The 22,151-nt window shown below is 41.8% G+C and overlaps 1 protein-coding gene across 3 annotated transcripts in view; it reads left to right on the top strand.

The window, feature by feature from the left end:
• CORIN (corin, serine peptidase) overlaps positions 1-22,151 on the top strand; it is a 179,065-nt gene that overhangs the window by 106,260 nt on the left and 50,654 nt on the right. For 2 of the 3 annotated variants that reach the window (XM_081139845.1, XM_081139847.1), the window contains exons 6-10: positions 5,239-5,346; positions 13,311-13,418; positions 14,621-14,731; positions 16,738-16,854; positions 20,083-20,190. In XM_081139845.1, coding sequence (XP_080995971.1) covers positions 5,239-5,346; positions 13,311-13,418; positions 14,621-14,731; positions 16,738-16,854; positions 20,083-20,190 — 552 coding nt within the window. The remainder of the gene's footprint in view (positions 1-5,238; positions 5,347-13,310; positions 13,419-14,620; positions 14,732-16,737; positions 16,855-20,082; positions 20,191-22,151) is intronic. The other variant, XM_081139846.1, reaches the window with a different exon arrangement.

Raw genomic sequence — 22,151 nt, 5'->3', positions numbered from 1 at the left:
CCTCTGCTATAGCCACGAGGGTCTCCTTGCTGTTCTCGACACCCGCCGGGCATGCTTCTGCCTGAGGGGCTTTGCATCGGCACATCTGCTGAAATCCACCCAAGATTCGGTTAAATCCCCCACATCTTTCAAGGTGTTGCTCACATGTCAGCTTTCAGTGAGACCTGCCTGGCACTCTAATTGATTTGGGGCCCTGTCCTACCCCTCTCCCACATCGCCTATGTTTCTTTAAAAAAATTTTTTTTAAAAAAAATATATCTTTATTGATTTCAGAGAGAGGAAAGGAGAGGGAGCGAGAGAGACAGAAACATCAATGATGAGAGAGTCATTGATCGAGCCCGCAACCTGGGTATGTGCCCTGACCGGGAATCGAACCCCGATCGCTTGGATCCTAGGTCGACGCTCAACCGCTGAGCCACGCCCAGCCGGGCTGTCCTATGTTTCTTAATCTGCTGTACTCTTTTTTCTTCTTCATAGCATTCATTACCTTCTGACCTAATATACAGTAATTTTCTTATTTATTATGTTCACTGATATTGTTTGTCTCCCTCGAATATAACCTCCACAAAGCAAAGGATCTATTCTGTGTTAGTGATGCACCCCGGGCTCCTACAAGAATGCCAGACTGGCCTAGTAAGTGAGTCGCAAATTAGAGAGCAACGTAAGCTGTGCTGATTCCCTACGGCAGAGGGAAGAAGTGATTACCCCTCCCATTCCTCAGGATGCAACTTGAAATATCCCATTAGATATTTCTGTTTTCCAAAGGGTCTTCTCTGTACCATGCTCCTCAGGGAGGCTCAACCAACTGTCTTATTCATGTTTCCCTCCTGACACTGCCCAGCACACTGGCTCCCTTCTCTCTCTCCCCTTGGGGATCCTCATTCTTTTCATACACAGAACTTCCTGATACCCCTGTGCATACCTACCCCACACATATTAATGTTTAACAAAATGAAGAGTTTTCCAGTCAATATGACTTAGAAGGCAGGGTAAAGACCAAGTTTGCTTCCTTGAGCATAACTTTAGATTTTTGCTCTACTCTGTCGCATCTTATCCTTCATCCCAGTGATTTTATCAACCTATTAGGTCCAAAGATACAGATCTCTCCTCAAGAGGAATTCTTCTGTTAGCTTCTGGAAGATTACACTCATTTTTCTTCTTCTAGTCAAATGGCCTTGTAAAGGTAAGAGCGATACGGTTGGCAGGCACTGAATTTCAAGCATCATGTTCAATGAAGGACTGAAGAGTTCTTAGTGTACAGGCTTAGGTGGTGCTGCTCTGTGCCAGGTCGGCTTCCTCTTCAGGGGTTGAGCTGAACTTGAGCTTCACACTTTAACCAAGGGCTCCAAGACAGGGTGAATGAAGACCCTATACAGTCAGAAACTGGTGAAATTATTCTAAAAGTTAACAACCAGAGTAATGAGAACATTTACCAATATAACTGCCGCCTATAATACACAGGCCGAGAGAGACGAGAGGGTTGGAAGCAGACAATCTAAAGGTCATTTCAGGCTATGGATGTTATTTCAGCAGTCAGTTATCAGACACAAAAATACTGAAGAGAGCTGGTCGTCCTCATGGGCATTTATTCTTCAGCATCCATGGGATTTTGATGTCCAGGTGATTCGTGATTGATCTCATCATCTGGACAGATAAAGTAATGTCTTAGGTGGTGCAATTATCATTGCATTAATGTTAATTAATTATCACACGTGTAAATGGAAGTTAACCTTGGTGATGACTTGTCTTTAGTTGGTAAAAGTATCTTTATCAGGTGATGATCAGTAGAGTATATGCTCCATGAAAGTGGGGAATTATTTTGTTTGCTTTACTGCTGTACTTCTAGGAGTTAGGATAACGACTAGCACATGGTGGATAGTATTTCTTTAATTAATGAATGAATCTTCCAATGATCAACCTGCCACTTATTTAAAGCCCAATGTATACCTCTTAGAATTATAGGTGATGTTAGCGGAAATGGTCTCAAGATTATATAGCATGGCTTTGCCCCAGGGAATTTCTTTGTCATCTGAAGGGCTAAGCCCAAATAAAGGCTGATGGCAGATGATTGTTATAAAGCAGTAAAATTTATGGTTGAAAATCTCTACAGAAACTTGTAAAGAGCCCTCTCAGGATATTCTCCAAAAAACCCAGAGCTGACATGAAATGCCATCCTATCTGGTCCAATTCACCCAAAGGACAAACATTTATCTTTTGTTCAGAGAGAAAAATAAAGGCAAGTTCGAACTTTTTTCCTGACACTGGTGCCCTGGAACTGACCACATATCAAGTGACTGCATAGCTGCCTCTGTACTAGAAACAAGGATTGGGGATGGTGTCAAGGACTGAGCCTGGAGCAGGGGCCTCACTATTCTGGGGTGATTTTCAGTTTTTCCTGGCCACATGGCTTTGGGCAATTGTTGTCTTAACCACAGGACCCTCTAGCTCCTCTATTCGTAAACTACCACTTCCCCCAAGGAAGGTGCGGTAGAATGTCTACCTGTCTACTTTAGGGGGCTGCTGGGAAATTCCAAATACGATGGGTTTTAAACACTTGGCTAGTTGAACAGTTTCACACAAATAAAAGTGGAAATTCTGAATACAGGGTAAGGAGAAATCAGAGTGTATACAAAAGTTATTCTAATTTTACAAAAGTAACACTGATTAATGAAACTATGAACTTCTAAAGAAAGAATAAAGAAACAATTGACAATGTCCTAAAGCCAAGGGCAGCCTCACCTCCCCCTGAGGAGCCACACAAAACAAGTCAGTTTCTGCCGAATCAGCCAGGACGCCACCCGAAAGCGATCATCAAAACAATGCAAGCAATGCTGTGCTTCAGATCTGATCCAGATTCCAAATAACCATACACAAGAAATGCCTTTTAATGGAGTGAAATATAGAGGGTCTTAAAGATGAAGTCTAGACGTCAGGAGACACTTAGTGCTGAGCTCTCAGCTAGATGGCCAAGGAATCATCAGAACCAGAAGGCCGGGAATGCGGTAATTCTTCAGAGGCACTGCAGTTGCTGAAATGCAGACAGCTGGAGTTTATGCGCTCTCTAGTCTAATACAGAAACAGTCCCACAATAGGATAAACACTTACTCCTTGAACAATTTCCCCTAACCCTGGAGAGAGGATATTGCATAGACTGGCTAGTACAACCTAAGTGGTTTTCATTTTATATCTGGTTTCCTCTGGACCCTTTAGGAGTCTGTATCTGCAGCTATGGGAGTGCAGTCCTGTGCTGCATCCTCTAGGACTGTATGAAATATTTTGGCAGATGAAGTCCATAGCTGTAGTCTGTATTGATGTGGAAATCGTGGGCTATAATGGAAAACCAGACTGTCTTTGTTGATATTGTGAAGATTGCACACGATCGCATCGTAAGAAACTGATCAAATCAACTAGTACTTCATCTCCAAATCGAAACTCTGGTTTCTTTGATAGCACTGGAAATGAATCCATTGATAGTATTTTTTCTTTCCTTGTGGCAGTGTATTTTGCTCCATTAAGATTGAGGCAACTTGTGTCCATCAAATGCGAATTAAGAACCTCTTGGGTGTCAGCCCCTCTGCTGGGGCCCAGGAACGTGGGGGCTATGACAGACTTGGGCCTCAAGGCCTGGAGCTTTCAGTCTCCAGTTTTCTGAATTTCAGTTTCGGAGTAAAAATGTTGCATGTTTCCTGGTTCCCTTTCATTGGCCAACAAGGTTCATTTCATCAAGGACTTTGTGGTTCAGGGAGTGGTGACAGAGAGAGAGGGAGCCAAAGAGGGACGGAAGTTTTCGAGGGTTGTATTTATCTACTATTACTCTGAATTGAGAACTTATGAAAAAAGTTAGTGGCGGTTGCTTTGTTTTTAATTCACAAAGGGAGATGTGGTCATTATAAGAACATTTGTAAAATACAATGAAGTTGTATAATACAATGAAGAAGATAAAAATTACTTTTAATCCTAATACCAGGGGATAATCACAGTAACCTTTGATATACTTCTTTCTAGACCAAATTATATTATGCTTTTTTAGAACCATATGCTGTTTTTCCACTTTAATTATCTTGAACTTTGTTCCAGAACATTAAGTATTTTCGACAATATACTTTTCGACAGCTGTAATGGTATTCCTTCTTATGGAGGAAATGTGTTTAACCAATCCCCTACTATTTATTTAACCAGTCCCCTACTATTGCACAGTTGTTATTCCGGTTTCCTCATTATAAACCATGATGGTATGAATATCCTTAAAAACTTGCATTTATTCATAAGAATTTCCTTCATATAAAGTTCAAGAAATAAGATTGTTGGATCAAAGGTTATGCACATTTCAAAGGCATTTGATACACACTACCAAATATTTAAGTGTATTTTAATACTTGTTTTGTGGAACTGATTTATTCTTTTATTAAAGAAAGTTCCTAACTTATATTTATTGTCTACAATAATTTTGAAACAATTGATTATTTGTTGAATTTTGAGAAGAAAATGAGCACCATAGTATTAAAAGCAAATAATACCAAAATGCAACTGTGTTAAAGAAAATTTTTAAAAAATGAAAATATTATTTGCTAATGCTATTTTACATTCTTTATGCAAGAAATAGACTTTGACATTTTTACCTGGCATTTTTATTAAGGCAAGTAAATATATTTTAAATACAGGGGCATGGAGTCTATGCCTGTGTTGAGTACACATCAATTGAATATTTTACTGTTCCTTTCTCTGTACAACATTGGGTAGTGTTTTAGAAGTTAAGGTTTTGTTGTTTGTGTGTGTGTGTGTGTGTGTGTGTGTGTGTGTGTTTATAATCACACGTACGTGGTTTATTTCTGAAAGGTTTTTAAAAAAAATATTTGTTCAATAAATAGCACTTCACTTTGAAATACTTTTCAGTTATTAAGAAAAATACTCCCATTTGGTATTTTCCCCACGGAAGTTGCACAATTGAGGCTGCTCTCCTGTGCTCTGAACTTGGATGCGTGGCACTCCGTAGGCCCGCTGGTCCATGGCCTTTTGCTTTCCTGAGGCAAACATTCTTAATATTATTCCCAAGTAATTTCGCAATTAAGGCTCTAGAGGGCCAAAGAAAAATTGGTAACAATGCAACTGAGGGGATTTAGAAACAAATCTGTTGAACAGCAAGGGAAGGTTTTCTTTTGGTTCTTTATTTGTTTTTCCTATTTTTAAAAGGAAACAAACAATCCTTGTTCTGACATTGCTTTTCTGCCTTTTTTCTAGTGATCTGTAGAGGGGGCTTTCTGTGTGGCAGCGGACTCTGCATCCCCAGGAAACTGCAGTGTAACGGCTACAACGACTGCGACGACTGGAGCGATGAGGCTCACTGCAGTATGTGACACGCTGTTTGGGGGTCGTCTGGGTGGACAGGGCTTCTATTCAGGGGCCTAGAAACCAAACCATTCCATTGTCCAATCCTGACAACTGTTGGCATTTGCATAGACGACTTTGAGTTTGCTTTCCTAAAGTGAGCAAGCGTGTTTCTCTGCCCCCATGCGACAGCAGTGTGTTTGCACACCTCTCAAAGGCGTGATTTCATTAGGAACTCCACAGCTAGGTGCCGAACTGGCACTGGAATAGGTCAGGGAATGAAGTATTTTTGCATAGAGGGTCTTAAAATTAGGAGAAGGCTTTTCGTTTATTTTGTTTGGGTGAGGATTTTTGTTTTTGTTTTTAAAGCTTTCTGAGTATAAAGGTCAACTTTTTAAAAAGGACATTTTAATAGGAAAAATTTTCACCCTCATGATTCTAAACATTCATGACACAGCAGACGCCGGCCTCTTGTTTGTTTATGTTTCCTCTGAACCTGAAGATAGTCGGTGGCATTAACTGTTTTATATCCATGGATTGGTGGGTTCAGTTTCCTTACCATTGATTTGATTAGTTGTTTTCACTGAATTGGTCTGTGGTTTGTCCAATATTGTATTCGTCTGCTTGGGCTGTCACACAAAGTACCTTAGACTTTATGACTCACAGCAGGAATTTGTTTCTCACTGTTCTGGAGGCTGGAAAGTCCAAGATCAAGGTCCATCAGGGTTCAGTGTCTGGTGAGAGTTCTCTTTGTGGCCTGTAGGCAGCTGCTATCGCCCTGTGGCTCATGTGACCTCTTTAAAGGGAGAGAGGGGGAGAGGGGGAGCCACAGGGGAAGAGGGGAAGGGAGATGGAGGGGAAGATAGGCGGGGGGGGGGGGGAGAGAGAGAAGTTGAGAGAGGTTGGCAGAATGCTCTCCTATCTCATCCACTATTTATAAGGGTACCAGCCCTATTGGACGAGTGCCCCGCCCTTATGACTTCACTCAACCCAAATGACCTCCTCACAGGCCCTGTCTCCAATTGTAGTCAGGTTGGAGTTAGGGTTTCAACATACAGACACTGTAGAGCATAGACATACGGTCCATAACAAATACATATTCAGATTTCAAGTTATTTTACACTTATGCAACAGACAGAAAGGAAACATTAGCCTCAAGAATACAATGTAGGATCTGCATCCACAGAACCATATGCTATTGTGTCCTAAACTGCTTTTTAATGGTTATGTGAGCGGCAGTAGTTACTATGGGAAAAGCTGTGTTTTACTTGTAGAAGTTGCCAAGGCTTTATAAGAGCTCATGATGACTGACCAGATTTCAGATTCCTCTGGTCTGTTTGCCTGGGGGACCAGCTTTTCCTCCTTCTGAAGGGTTGGGATGCTTATTTGCCATACGTTTTGAAAGGCTGTACATATATCATGGCAATATTTCAGGTCAGTGTTTCCCAAACTGGTGTTCCATAGTACCCGAGTCTTGAAAAATGCTTAGAAAGAAAAAAAAAAGTTTGAGAAATGCTGTCTATCAGATCTACTTCTTAGATAGTTACAATACTTATTTATGCCTTAAAGGCTCTAAGAAATCCTGCAGGTAAAAAAAAAAAAGACATTAATTTTGCTTAACTTGGTATTTCCTCCAAATTATTTGTTTATATATGCCCTCACCTGTATATATTTATTTATTTATTCACTCATATACTGATTTATTTTGCAGAATAATCTAGCACCTTATGGAACTTCAGTTATGTCACCTATATTTTCAGAAATGTTTTCACTAAGACATTTGTTTTTATAATTTGGGATTCCCTCTTCAGGAAAAACTATGGCAGGCGATTTTACATAGGAAACATTTTATATTTACATTAGGGAATATAGCCGTGGACTTACAAGAAAATATCATGCAAAGCACCCACACGGGAATTTAAAATACTTCCATAGACTAGTCCAATAGGATGATATCCAATTTTCGGCACTTGTGTTTCTCTGCCAGTTCTGGCCCATGTTCCGGCATTAGGTGCCTCTCCCCAGTGGTGAGCCCTCACTGACTTGCTCATTGTGTCCTGTGTTGCGCTGAGCGTTGCACTTTAAACAATAGGAGCTCTCGGCTGCATTGGTTGAAACTGGATTCGAAGGAGTAAGTTTTCCGACCTCAGTGCCCAACAAAGACGGAATTACTACTCTGGAAGGTTAGCAGTGTCCCGGGAGCTGAACTGTTGATTAAAGAAGATATGGGCTTTCCTCATGAACACCCCTCGGAAACGTTGCGGTCTGGTCCGTGGGGGACACACATTCCTGAGAGTATTTGTCTATGAAAATGCTTAGATGGACGCTGAAGTCTTTGCAGTGCAGTTGTTTCTGACCGTACACGGTCATCTGCCTCTGCACTTCAGGAGTTTCAGCATGCGCGTTTACAGCGGGTGCCACCTCCTCCTGTCCCCACCCTGCAGTGAAGGGACAGCGTAAATCGTACATCGGAGTTAGGGGTAGATGCAAATCAAGAGCATGAGTGCAGCCCACAGATAAGATACCGCTGAGGGGAAGGAAGCTTTGCTGAACCTCCCAGTGAGGGGCAGGAGGACGTGCCTGGTTCCCAGGGTTCTGGCAAATACAGGAGGAGGCCTGCCGTAGGGAAAGGATGGGGAGGTATATTTTATTTGTAAGTTCCCTAATCACCTGTGCGAGAAACATTTGCCTACATGATTTGATTTAATTTTCAGCAAAGAGGTATTCTCATTCCCTTCTGTGCAGATGCAAAGCGGAGGCTTAAGGCAATGAAAAAATTTGCCCGTGGTTCCAAGTGCTAGACTTGAACCCAGCATTGAATGGCTTCAAATCTAATGCTGTTTTCTCTAAACTGAGCTGCCTTTGCCTTGCCCTGGTCCATAAAAATTCAGATTTGGTGAACAATTATATTTTGATCATTCACATGACAAATGTTTATTTTGGATGCTCTGTTAAGCTTGGGAGGTAACTGTCTATTACAGCGCACTCCAGGTATCTGGGACTGCTTCCCGACTTTCTCCCCTAACTCATTTTGCCCTGCTTATCGGTCCCATCCTAAGTATTTGCAGAAGCAACAGATTTCCAACCACCTGGAACAATTTAATGGTGTAGCAAAAGGAACGGGGGTGCTACTGGCATTTAGTGAGTTGAGGTCAAGGATGCTGCTAAACATCCTACAATGCATACGGCAACCCCTCCCACAACAAAGAATTAAGCAGTCCAAATTTTCAACAGTCCTGCAATTGAGAAACCCTCATCTGTAGAGGTAGAAGTCAGTAGTCAAAAGGTGAGGTGGGAAGCCTGGCTTCATCTCATAGTTCTGCTATTGAGCTGGGCAACTGTGGGCAAACCACTTAACCTCTCTGGTCATCTGAAAATGAAGGGATTTTGGGGTAGTAATTGAGCATCCACACTTGAATCTTGAAATGAGGCAACACATTTATGTTTATAGACTCATAGAGACTGAGCAAATTGAGTGAAACCTTTGATAAAAGGTTTTCTGTTCCTTAGTTTTCTCCTTTAATTTAATGATAATTTCAAGAGACAAAAGTTAATAGTGTGAGATGCCAAAACTGAAATAAATATTAACATGCAAGAACTTCAGAAGTAACAGCTTGTATCCCACTCTCATTAAGAAAAATGATCTGTATCTAGAAAAACATCTACCCCAGGTCATGCAAAATTATGTTTGTATTGAGCAAGAAAATCACAGCAAGTAGCTTTTGAAAATTTTGATTCGTTGGCCCCAAATTACACTGACAACATTTCTTTTCAGTCCAAATAAACATTTATTCCAATAAAAGGAGGCACTGTGATCTTTGCTGTTTGCTATGTATTTCTGGCTGGGCAGTGCCTCCGGTTAGGTTTTGTGTGTTTACTCGTCACACAGACCTTAGGGAGGTAACAAGTTGTTTTCCAAATGTAGCTAATTGTGTATCTAACCTCTGAGAATGGCTTCTAACCAAGTAAGCCGAACAGTGGGAACAGCGGGACCTGAATCTGTACCTGTTTCCTGTGTGAATAATGAGGATTTTTTTTGCTTGCAGCATCCCTATTTATGAAATCATTTAATAAATGACAGCATTAGTTTTAAAAGATCTCAAATGAGGTGTTAGTATGAATTACTGGGAATCCTAGAACAGGCCTCACAGAGGACACGTGAATCACTGAAAATTTTTAGTGTGTTAATCTGATTCTGAATGGAGTGTTCGGTGCCCCAGTCCTACAGTGGACAGAACTGAAGCGTACAGCTTTAAAAAAAGCTAACTCAGAGGGTTTGAAATGTGTCACCCCTCCGCCTCACCGCCACTTTCGGGGAACGCAAGTACCTTTGCATTAATGGTCAAGTTGAGGACCCTGGTTATCAGGGATTACAGATACTGCTTCACACGTCCCACAAGAGCAATTTCGATGAAAACAAAACAAAACTCAAAAAGACCTTTTACAACTTCCTAAGGAAACATATATATCTTTATGCACAAATTTCCCAGCTCTGCTTGGTGGGAAAGAACACACATGTCATAAGCTTTTTCAACCCAGCTAGCCCGTTCGCAGTGGTCCCAGGCCTAGGCCAGCGCGAGGGTGTAGGGTGGGGAGTGAGCACCCTCTGCTGAGCAGGAGGAAGTAGTTCAGTTCTGTCCAGGCGAAACTAGAACCTCTTCCTAAGTTGTTATGTTTTCCCCTATGATGGTCAGTCTCATTTGAAAATTACTCAGCCTGGGGCAATTAAAAAGAATACTTACAATTTCTGCACGTGCACGAGTGTGAGCACATGTGTCCACACATGTGTGTGTTTGTGTGTACACACATACACACCCTCTTAATGAAGGTGCTGAACAGATGACCTTGAAGGCCCATTCCGTTTCTAAAGTGATGTGATTCTAAAAGTCTTTAAGTAACTTATTTTAAAAGAATAGAACCCGTTGTATGAGATACAGGCTTCTGTTCAGGAGGAACAGTCAGCTGGAATTCAGGAGGCTTGGTCTTCACCAGCCAAGTAGACTGATCCTCAAATGTGCCCTCATTTCTCACCCTGTTCTCAGTATCCCCTCTACCTGAAATGTGGAGAAGAGTTTTTTTCAGTGTATTTTATTTTATTATTATTATATTTTTTAAGTCCTCACCTGAGGGAGGATATTTTTGCATTGCTTTTCAGAGAGAGTGGAAAGGACAGAGAGAGAGAGAGAGAGAGAGAGAGAGAGAGAGACATTGATGAGAGAGAGACACATCGATTGGCTGCCTCCCGCATGTGCCCAGACTGGGGCTGGGGATGGAGCCTGCAACCGAGGTCCGTGCCCTTGACTGAAATCGAACCCAGGACCGAAGCTCTAACCACTGAGCAAAACCAGCCAGGACAAACATCGAGAAGTTTTAATTCCATCCACACTACTGAAATCCTGCCCACCTTCCATGATCTCTCTTCAGACTTAAGAATCTGTTTTTTGCACTTAATTCACTTCAGATAAGGGAAAAGATAATACATTTCAGAAATCTAGTTTCTATTCAATGCAGGGGTTTTTGTGGGATTTTTTTACATATACCAATTTAAAACATTTTTACAGTCTTATTGAGATATAATTTACAAACCATAAATGTATCCCATTGATTTTTAGGAAATTTATAGAGCTGTGCAACCATCACCATAATCCACTTCTAGAACTTTTTCATCTCCCCCCAAATTTTCCTCCCACCTATTTGCAGTCAGTCCCCAGATAACCACTTCTACTTCTCCACCCACAGAGAGCCACTGCTCTGATCTCTGTCTCTATGAGTTTGCTTTTTCTGGAAATTTTATAAGTGGGTCACACAATATGTAGTCTTTGTGTCTGGTTGCTCTCATTAGCATAATTTTTTGAGGTTCACCTGTGCTGTCACATTTATCACTAGTTTGACCCTTTTAACTCTGAATAGTATTCCATCACATGAGTATTCTACATCTTGCTCGTCCATTCGCCAGTTGAGTGTTTGGATTGTTTCTAGTTTTTGGCTATTATGAATAATGCTGTTATGAACATGCACATACTAGTCTCTGTGTGGATATATGTTCCATTGCTCTTGGGTAGATTTCTAAGGGTAGAATTCACAAATCATGTGGTAATGTTATAGTTAACTTTGTAAGAAGCTATTATAATTTGACATTCCCACCAGCAGTTTATGAGAGTTTCAGTTTCTCAAAATCCTTGCCAATACTTGGTATTGTCTGTCTTTTTTTATTATAGCCATTTTGGAGATATGTAATAGCACCTTATTGTGGTTTTAATTTGCATTTCCTTAATGACTAATTATACTGAACACCTCTTCATGTACCAGTTTGCCATTTGTATGTCTCCCGTGAAAACTTTCTATTCAAGTCTTTTGCTAATTTGTAATTGGGGTTTTTTTATTATTGAGTGTAAGAGTTCCATATGTACTCTCAAAGTAAGTCCTTTAGCAGATACATCATTTGCAAATATTTTTTTTAGTATATGGCTTGTCTATCTTTTCATTTTCTTTTCTTTTTTAAAATTATATTTTATTTATATTGTTGACAGTATTACAGATGTCTACCATTTTCCCCCTTTGCCCCTTTTCACCCAGCCCCAGCTCTCCCCTCCCTCTGGCCCTCACCACATTGTTGTCTGTGTCCAAGGGATATACATATATGTTCTTTGGCTATTCTCTTCATTTTCTTAACAGTATTTTTATTTTTTACTTTTAAATGATGTTTATTAGAAAGAACTTCCATTTAAATAATGTAATAGTTGTGTAAAATAAAGCTTTTAAAGAGAATTAAAACCTTGTTTTGTTTTTATAAAATTGAAGCATGCTCTGAAATTCAAATAGTACAGAGCTTACTAGTATTTTTAGAAGCACAAATATTTTTAACTTTGTGAGGTCCATTTATTAATTTTTCTTTTATGGCCTGTGCTTTTGTTGGCATATCTAAAAATTCTTTGCCTAACCCAAGGTCACAAAGATTTTTTCTCCTATGTTTTCTTCTAGAAACTTCATAATTTTGGCTCCTACACTTAAGCCTATGATCCATTTTGAGATCATTTTTAAGTATAGTTTGAGGTAAAGGTCAGTTCAATTTTGTAATGTGAAATCTAATTATCCTGCCACCATTTGTTGAAGAGGATTCTTTTCCCATTGAATTGTCTTGGCATCTTACACAAATTATTTTATTAATATTTATCTCCAAGCCCTAGCAAGTAACTGATCTTATCCCAATTTCATAGATCAGTTCACAGACTCATAGATTTTTAACTAATACACTCAAATTCCCATGGCTAGTAGATGTCAGAACCAGGATAAGAGTTCTGGTTTGCCCAAGTACAAGATCTATCTTCTTGTTAAAGTTTCCTTGCATATTATTTATTTCAACATTAAACTCTATGCTTCCTGAGGTTGCTTATCACTTATTCTTATCTTGCCCCATGCTCTAGGACAGTATTTGCTTATTTAACGGTCATGTTTTGAACCACTCCATTGACTTAAGTGATAATGTTTGTGTGAAAGTAAGTAATGACTCTAAATCTAAATAAATTTTTCTCTCCATTATATAAATGCTTCCTATGGTCAAAACTAGACTTTCATTGCAAAGGAAACATTTTTAGGAAATAGCTCTTCACCCTCTATTAAAGTCATTGCTTCTGTATGAACATGAACTTCATTAGGAATTATAATGAATTGAGAATGTCTTTTCTCATATTTGACTATAAAGGAGCCTTCAGGTGACATAAAGTGAAAGTCATGGGAGGACTCAGAAAGTGATAAAAAGCACTGGCTTGGGAGCCAGAGGGTCCTAGTCCTGGTTCTGCGGTAACTTGTTATGTGGCCTTGAACAGTCATTGGATCTCTCTGCACCACAGTCTCCTCACCTGTAAAACAGTAGATGTGGACCAGGTTGCCACTGTGGTTTCCCTCCCATTGATTTGTTTCATAAAGTGCTACTATAACCTCACGTTCTGTTCAGATGACACACGAGTGGCTTGTCTTCTTTGCAGGTTGCAGGGAGAATCAGTTTCAGTGTCACACAGGCAAGTGTCTTAATTACAGCCTTGTGTGTGACGGATATGATGACTGTGGGGACCTGAGTGATGAACAAAACTGTGGTAAGTAGCGTTGTTTTCCTAAATGCTTTCATTTAAAATTACAGGAATTTATAACCAAGAACTTGTAGCTTGTTCCTTAATATGATCAAAAGCAGGTTAAATTATAAAATTGGTTGGTTTCTAAATTTTAGAAAGGGAGGTTTTTTCCAATTACTAGTCTCAATTATGTCTTATGAATAATGTAATACTTCTTTAATACACAGTCATACTAAGGAAATGCTAAAGAAGTGGAGTGGAAAAGCAGCTACAGGTTGTTAATATGTTAATATTATTTTCTCCTTGAAAGTGTTCTGTTTTTTCTCGTGTTTAGATTTTGAGCTCTTGAGCAAAACTTTGCAGACAGACAGTGTTTGTCCCTTGATTCCCCTTATTTTACATAACAAAAGACCCCTCCTTGATTTGATCACCAAGCAATACAGAGATTACTTGTGTAGTAGTGACACATAGGGTTAGATAGCACGTTTATTTTATATACAAAAGCTGATCTTATCTTTTCAAGAATGAACCTACTTTTTAAAGGGTCTTGTTCAACTTTGAATGCCGTCTCGTGAATTCAAACCAGCAAACTTCCTCTTGCTTGTTTACCTTTTTGACTTTGTGATTAGCTTCGGAAGGTTTAGGTAAGATATTACGAAAAGACACAGGAACTTTGTAGCATGAACAAAAGGCCAAGCTGGGATGGCGAGGGCACTGGGCAAATGACGTGAGATAGAATAGAGCATTGGAGAGGATGGGGAAGAACGTTGGGAGAGGCCCAGGAGTATGATGGAGGAATGAGGAATGCCTCAGGGTGGCGTCAGAAACCTCCAGGCTGTCCCAAATACACCACGTGGGCTCTCTATCTTGTGAAATCCAAATCACATTTCAGTTTATTTGAGCCAGTGCAAAAAATCACAAATTTCTCATAAGGAAAGAAAACATTGACAAAACAAAATGAAAAACAAACAAAAAAAACAAGCCAAACTGTGAGTCCTGGCAAAGCTGGACAGTTTTCCGTCTGAAAAACAGATAGGTCATCGTGGAGGTGCCTAGTGGGCCGCAGGCTTGGGCGGGAGGTGAACTGTGCCAGGCCCGTCACAGGAAAGCTGTTGAGGTGTTAGGACAATTGGAGTAGTTGCTCTTCAGTTGGAACCAGGAGCCGGACTTTCCAAGTGTCCATCAAGCTGGTTCTCTGCGTCCCCCTGGACGTTCCCTTTCTGCAGACTGCAGTCCCACGAAGCAGCATCGGTGTGGAGATGGGCGCTGCATCGCGATGGAGTGGGTGTGCGACGGTGACCACGACTGTGTGGACAAGTCTGACGAGGCCAACTGCTGTGAGTGCCCTGAGGTTTCCATTTTGCTTAGTTTTCCATTTCTTGCCTGTGTAGGCCAACACACTCAAGGTTCGCTACCTAACAGCCTTCAAAGGGAAAGATCCTTATACTTTGGCCCCTGCCTAGAGAGATAATAATTGAATAGTGTGAAGACAATAACCATGTAGTGTACCTGACTTCCACACTTTGCTCTCCAGGACGTCAAGCTTTATTTGTTCCATCTGGCCCAGCAGGTGTCTGTTTTCTCTCTCCTTGCTCCCCGTGTCTCCTTTGTGCATCTGTGACTTTGTCAAAGGGGGAGATCTCCCAAGAAGCTGGAGGACTTTTCTTTTGCAGATGATGTATGAGTGGTTGAGCTTTCTTGCAAGAGCCTCCAAAAATGTTCTCTGGCACGATTTGTAGGAAAACATGGAGAGAACTGCCAGAGAGGAGAGAGCCTTCAATGTTCATAGACTTAAACAGAAAGCGTGATAACAATTATCATTTTAGTGCCTGTTGTTTTCTGGGTAAGCGAACAGTCTTCAGGTGGGTGTTACATTAACTAGCTAATAAAATCAAGAATGGCTATTAATCCTTTCTTTTCCCTCTAGAAACAAATAAAATTATCGAGTAGGAGCAGCTATGTGTTAAAAGCAAATAATTTGACCTGAAAGAGTTAAAATGATGCGTTTTATGCATAGTTGAATGAATTAAACTTTTTATTACATCTTTTGCTGTGCAATAAGAGTAGGAGAAAGTTGATATATGGGGGATTGAATATTTAATTTGCCTATAATTTGAGGCAAAAATAGAAATGCAGAGTGCATGGTTTTTATTTTGACATAAGAAAAGTCATAAACGAACAAACGCAATGCCCAACTTTCCCCTCCCCTGAATTGGAAATGAACTGGAATATCCCCCGATCCTTGCTCTGTGGGACACAGCGGACCAGAGCAGACTGCATCTTGACCGATCCGGGGAAAGCCAGGACATGATGCTCAAGTGTAACAGTTCTGGTGCTGAGCCTTCATTCAAGAATAGGGACTTTTAAAGTTCAACAGTAACTCGGTGAAGGCTGAGGTCATATAAAACATGGTTTTTGATGCTCTAAAAACAATAGTGATAGAATTTAGATAATGTTTAGGAACCAGGAGATTAATGGCCACTAAACCATTCCTTTCAAATGTCAGATGTCAAAAACAAGTTTTGAAATAACGTGTTTATTGTGTATTAGGTACTATGCATGTGCTTTTATATGTGTCACCTCATTGGCTCATTAGGTCAGGCTGTATGGAATGACATGCTGGGGCTGGGACTCAGAGAAACTTGCCCGCACATTCCCTTTTAACAGCCATGTGACTCTGAGACAGCTACAAGCTCTCTGAGCTTCAGTTTCCTATGCTAAGCCAGGTGGATAATATCTACCTTGCAAATCCTTACGAGGATTTGGGATTAGATATAGATGCTCCTAACAAAGTTATTACCATAGAGTAAACCTTTAAAAAATATGTATGTTTTTGTTGATTTTAGAGAGAGAGGAAGGGAAAGGGAGAGAGAGACAGAAATATCGATGAGAGAGAAACATCGATTGGCTGCCTCCTGCACACCCCCCACCAGGAACTGAGCCCAAAACCCGGGTGTGTGCCCTGACCAGGAATGGAACCGGTGACCTCTTGGTGCATAGGATGATGCCCAGCCAATTGAGCTACACTGGCCAGGCTCCACAGAGTAAACCTTGAATAAATTATGGCTTTTATAATACTACTTCCCATCCTGAGGTTATAAAAAAGTTAATTCGTAGTAAGTGCTATTTAGTAAGTCATGAGAAATTCTAAAATGAAAACTTTCTATTTCAAAAATCCTGGGAAATTTTTAAAAAATTAGTGATGCATTCGTTCCTTGGTACAGAACATTCGGATAGTCAGGACACTTCATTTCCTGGCGAGGGCAGGTAAACAGGAGCCTTTCCGTGCTCTGCAGACTGAGGGAAGCACTAAGTGATAACTTAGCGTGGCCCCTTCTCCTAGCCTGCGGCAGCCTGGGCCTGCTGGAATGCAGGAGCGGCCAGTGCGTCCCCAGCACCTTCCTGTGCGACGGAGAGGAAGACTGCAAGGACGGGAGCGACGAGAAGAACTGCACTCACGGTGAGTGTGTGCTCGGCCCCGGGACGCCTTACCCGTGGGCCTTTCCCTGGGAAGGCAGCAAAAGGCTGGAAGTTACCTGAAACTTAAGGGGACCCCGCACGGAGAATCCCAGATTGCCCACCGCAGCGGTCCTCACGGCCCCCCAGCCAGAAGGCCCTCTCGTGTGGGTTTCCTCGGGGGGCTCACGCTGAAAGACCACTCCTGAGGCCGAAGGGTTCGGGTTAGACGCTTACACAGCATGGGAGAGCCAGTCACCTGTTTGATGGGGAACGGCAACGTTGTGAGAAAGAGAAACGATTCGTATCTAGCATTCGATTAAATTAGGTTAGATTCCGGTGAGAAGGAACTGGCTTCTGAAATTAGATGTAACAGCTTCGCAGAGTCACCACATTCAGAGAAACAGTTTAATGCTTCATGTTACCAAGCGCTGTACCTAAACACACTTTGAAAGGAGTCTGATCTCCATCTGTGAAACTCAAAGGGAAGAAGTAAATCAAATGAACTGGTCTTTCAAATGTGACCATTTTGTCATAGAAGAGGTTCACACTGATTGTTTAAGCCCTGGTTTGTGTACAAGCGTCTCTCAGTGCAGGGCTGGTAAGAATATTCCTAGACTTAAAATCACCACCTCTGTGCACTGGCGACCTTGCCCCTGACCTCCACAGCCTGGCTGTAAAGAGTGTGGTTGGTCGTCGCCACCCAGCTGCCTGGCTCAAGCCCAGCTGTATTACCTACTATCCGGTTGACTTTAGGCCAGTTACTTACCCCCTTATGTCTCAGTTTCGTGTCTGTAAACTCGGAATAATGATGACATCATTATTGACACGTGGTGAGAACTCAATGTTTGCTATTATTACGTGGCCTTTATGTTGGGCTGTGTATGTCTATCTCCAGCTAATGAGATTGGTCACCTATATCTGAATTATTTTTGTCATCATGAATATAGATCATTAGAATAGCTTTAATGAAAAAAGCATTCAAGACCTAAAGGGAGAGCCTTTTACTCACAGATTTATTACATTAAAAGATACATAAGGAGTGCTAAGTTTTATCAATTTTAAAATTCAGAAGGAAATCCATTTCTACAACCAAGATCCTCCCTTTGGATCAAATTGCTCTTTCTTCCTACATAATTCAACTTGTTTGAAATAATTTTGGGTTCTTTACTATGCAATGGCAGGATTTGTAAACTGTTTCCTTACGGGTGTGACATGTAAGAAAGTCACATGATAAAATGGATCAAAAAGTAAAATTGTAGCATCTTTATATTATTTACTCTAATGAACTCAACTTAATAAATGTGTATTGTGGTGCTAATATGTGGTCAACCACTGGGGATTTAGTGGCAAGTAAAACAGCTTCAGGCCCCAGGAGGAGACAGACATATTACCAATAATTATGCATGTAGGTGTCTAACCATGAAGTGACGGGTGCCAAGGGGAACGGCAGGGTGCCGGGAGACCATATATGGGAAGCTTCGCTGAGGAAGAGCTATTGCAACTAAGATCTGGAGAATGGGTGGAGTTAACAAAGGAGCATGGGGTTGGACCAAGCATTTCAGATACAGGGAACCACTTGGCCAAAAGTCCCAAGGAGGGAAGGAGCAGGGCATATTTAGGATACTGGGACAAGGCCACTGGATTAGAGGAGCTTGCTACTACAGAATCATTGTCAACAGTGTCTACAGGCTGGTTCTGCTAGACAGGGCTGGGGAGGAAAGCAGGGACCACTTCTCCCCGGGCTTTGGGTCCCATTGGAAATTTAGGCCTTGACAACCCTCAGGCTGGGCCTCTGCCTTTCCGTCCAGTCTCCGTTAGGCTCCAGCGACTCCAACCTCTGCACTTGCTGGCCCCAGGCCTTTGCATGTTCTGCTGTCTGCCTGGGAAACCCATCCTTCCCTCCTATCCTAACTTACCCCATGTGCCTGAAAAACTCCTGTGAGAAGCTTTCCCCTTGCTGCCCTCGTTCGCTTCTACTGCTCCTCACACGTACTTCCAGGAAGGCAGCGATCACACAGCGCTGTAAGGTTCTTTCATGATGCTATCCCTAACTACCGCATAAACTCTCGTCCATTTTTACTTGTAATGCTCGGGCCTTACTTGTTGCATATGTTTGTCACATCGCAGGCCCTTATGCACCGAAGTAATGAATGCATGTTGTCTTAATACAATTTCTTTAAGAGATGAAACTCGTGGAAATTAGCCTGGCTTACCTTCCAAAAAAGCTAGACTCGACTGACGTTAAAAAAAACACTGACATTTCTCTTCTGCAAGGCTATGATCTATTGTACATTAATGGTACTGGAAAGGAGGGAGTCCAGGATAATAAACATTGTCTGAGAATTATAGATAAGAATGACTGTGTGTGTCCGCATACTATCATTTATATTTAAAAATGCCTTGCAAGATTTTCTAGATTCCAAATGATGTGTCTGAAAGTAACTTAGTGTAGTGGAGGAGAGATGGAAAGAGCACAGGCAGGAATTTATTACCTTATCCATTTAATCTACAAACGACCAGGAAATCAATGGGAAAACCTGTTTCCTCTCTACATGCCTTAAGGAAAAGCCATTCGGCTGACGTTACTGTTGTCATTCATTTGGAAACAAGAAACCCAATTCTCAGGTCATCAGGGCTAGGCCAGCGACGCTTTCCAAGGGCAGACAGAAAACACGGGTGACGGCTGCGTGGGCCCCGGGCCGTGACAAAGTGTCCTTACCGTGTTGGGGCGACGCCCTGCTTAGCACTGGGAAGAGCATTTTCTGTTAGTGGGAAGACTAGAGTTGGGAGCAAATGAGTCTTTAAAATAACATCATTTAATATTCAAAATTTCAGAATCTTTATATTGGCCTCTCCCTCCAGTCACTTAAACTATTTTGTAATCAAGTATATACATCCTTGTAAATAGAAAACACTACATTTTTTTTCTTCTTCATTAAAAGCAACAAATACCTGTGTTTTGTTGTTTTTTTGGTTTTGTTTTTAGGATAGGTTGCCTCTTATTTCTTCATTCCTACGGAATCCTTTTGGAATAACTGTGTCTCACTTAGCTGCCAGGAAAACTAACCCAGAAAGCACCTATTCAACATGTGTTCAGCATTTTTGGAGAAATTGGAAGGAAATTAAAGTTGTGTCATTCCTCAGCTCCACCAGACATTCTCCATCCTTCATACCCTAGTGTGGGGAGTTTACAGATGATGAAAGCGAATGTGCCTTTCCCCCTCTGTAGGTCAGACTCCATGTCAAGAAGGCGGCCAAACATGCCTCTACAATTCCTGCCTTGATTCATGTGCTGGTAGCTCTCGTTGTGACCCCAACAACAGTCTGAATAACTGTAGTAAGTACAGCAGCTGACAAATGCAATCCCCGCGGCAGGATGTGCATTTGCCTTTGTTCTTTCGCATTGACATTGAAACGCTGAAGTCTGGAATCCCTCCAAAAGTATATGTATCTATTTCCCTTTTCTTTTTTAAAGCTTGCATGGGGTAGCAGAAAAGAAACAAAATGTCTTAATGAACTGAAATAAGAAACAAACGTGTGTCGTTGTGAATGGGCTATAAATCCGCATTGCTTAATATCATTACCATTAGTTTCACCTCAGCATTGGCTCCTATATATTATTTTCTTGGCTCCCTCTGCAGGCAGATGCTATCTTTCTTCCCCTTTAAAGCCCAGCTTCAAAAAATGGAAACTTTATTCCAGAAGCAAATGTGAAGTTCATCTAAATAGCTTCATAAAACTTTGGCTGTCTGTTCTTTTAATAAAATTTATTTTCACCTCTCCAGGAACTTTGCTGACTTAGGATGATCTTGCAGCCATTCTGTTGATGATTTGGTGACGATGTAACAGCTCCAAGGGTGCAAACAGGGGCCTCTCTAGACCTGGCTTTCAGGAGGAATTATTCAGGGAGGCAGAATGGGCAGGCGTAGGGAAGGCCGTGTAGACTCTCACGGGGGTTGAAATGATTCAGAAAGCCTCGAAAGACTCTGACTCTGACACTCACTTCTTTCACTTTTTCTAATTAATTTTTGGCCTCACCTTCAGTGTGGGGCTTGAAATTTGGGAGCAGGTCTGTCAGCTTTCAGTTGGCAAGAAGGTGACTTTTAACACATATTGTCTCAGTTGAAGGCCATGGGAAGCTGAGAGGGTGAAAAAGTGAAGGGGTTGGGTCCTTGGAGTTGCCCCAGTTTTAGGGCCCTAGGTTTACTTGGTGACCTCCCTGGGTCACTGTGGAGCTTATTGGGTCAATATGGAGCTTTCTGGGTCAATCTGGGGCTGCCCTGTAACCACTAGGGAGTCTCAAGGGGTGGAAACAGTGGGCTGGGAAGGAATTCGAGGGGGGCAGCCACTGAAACCCAGCTGACGGGACTTCTGTTTTCACGAGCGCTTAATAACTGGCCGAAACCATAGCCAGCCCTCCCCCACTTCCCGCGTGAAAAGTGAGCAGCGCGGGCAGGTATCAGCCTGACCACGGAGACCCACTGCTCACTCTAGACTGGTTCAAGTGTGTGTGCATGTGCGTATGTGCGTGTGCATATGTGTGCATATATGTATTTATGTGTGTGTGTGTATATAGGTATGTTCTGGGACTATTGTTTCACTTCGGTTACCTCCCAACCTGCTCCAGAACTTCTGCAGAATTATTTTACTTCACCTTGAACTTGAGATGAGTGAATTGGAACAGTTGACAGTGTGATCTCAAAGACAGGTGTTTATTGTTAAAGTTTTGGGCATTGTTGATATGGAATGGCACTTACTGTTAGACTCAAAACAAGTCAGAAGAGCTTGTGTCACGTTTTGGTGAAGATTATGTTACCGTAGTTTCTCTATATTTGAAATGTTTCAAAATTAAAATTTAAAAAGTATGCTATCTGTCAAAAAAATAAGTTGTAGAAGGTACTAGATAGCTCTGGTTCATACATTGAAGCGATATTTACGGCATGGGTACAACGGTCCAGGCACGGGATGGACACTGGGCGCTTTAATGGTGAAAAGGAGAGACATGGTCCCCGCGCTCCTGCGGGAGCCGTTCAGTGCGGAGGCAGCTGCCGCCTGCCCGGCCGTCGTCACCGCTTTGCTTTGCTTTATTTTCTTCAGATACACGCAGGTTCCCCGGTGTCGCGCTGTCTCGTCAGCTTCCCCATTCACCGTAGACTCTCTGGCCTGGTTCCGCCCACGTGTATTCGGCACTTGCACCCCCTCTTCTGAGCGCAGGCACCGGGCTAGTCGCTGGTCCCCATTCCCGCTGGTCCCATTACTTAGAGCAGTGCGCATGCCTGACTTCCAGTTGGGAGTAAA

This window comes from Miniopterus schreibersii, assembly GCF_964146895.1.
Source record: "Miniopterus schreibersii genome assembly, chromosome: 1".
NCBI lineage: Eukaryota > Metazoa > Chordata > Mammalia > Chiroptera > Miniopteridae > Miniopterus > Miniopterus schreibersii.
Note: the sequence above shows the minus strand (reverse complement) of the source record. Positions and strands in the feature narration are given on the sequence as shown.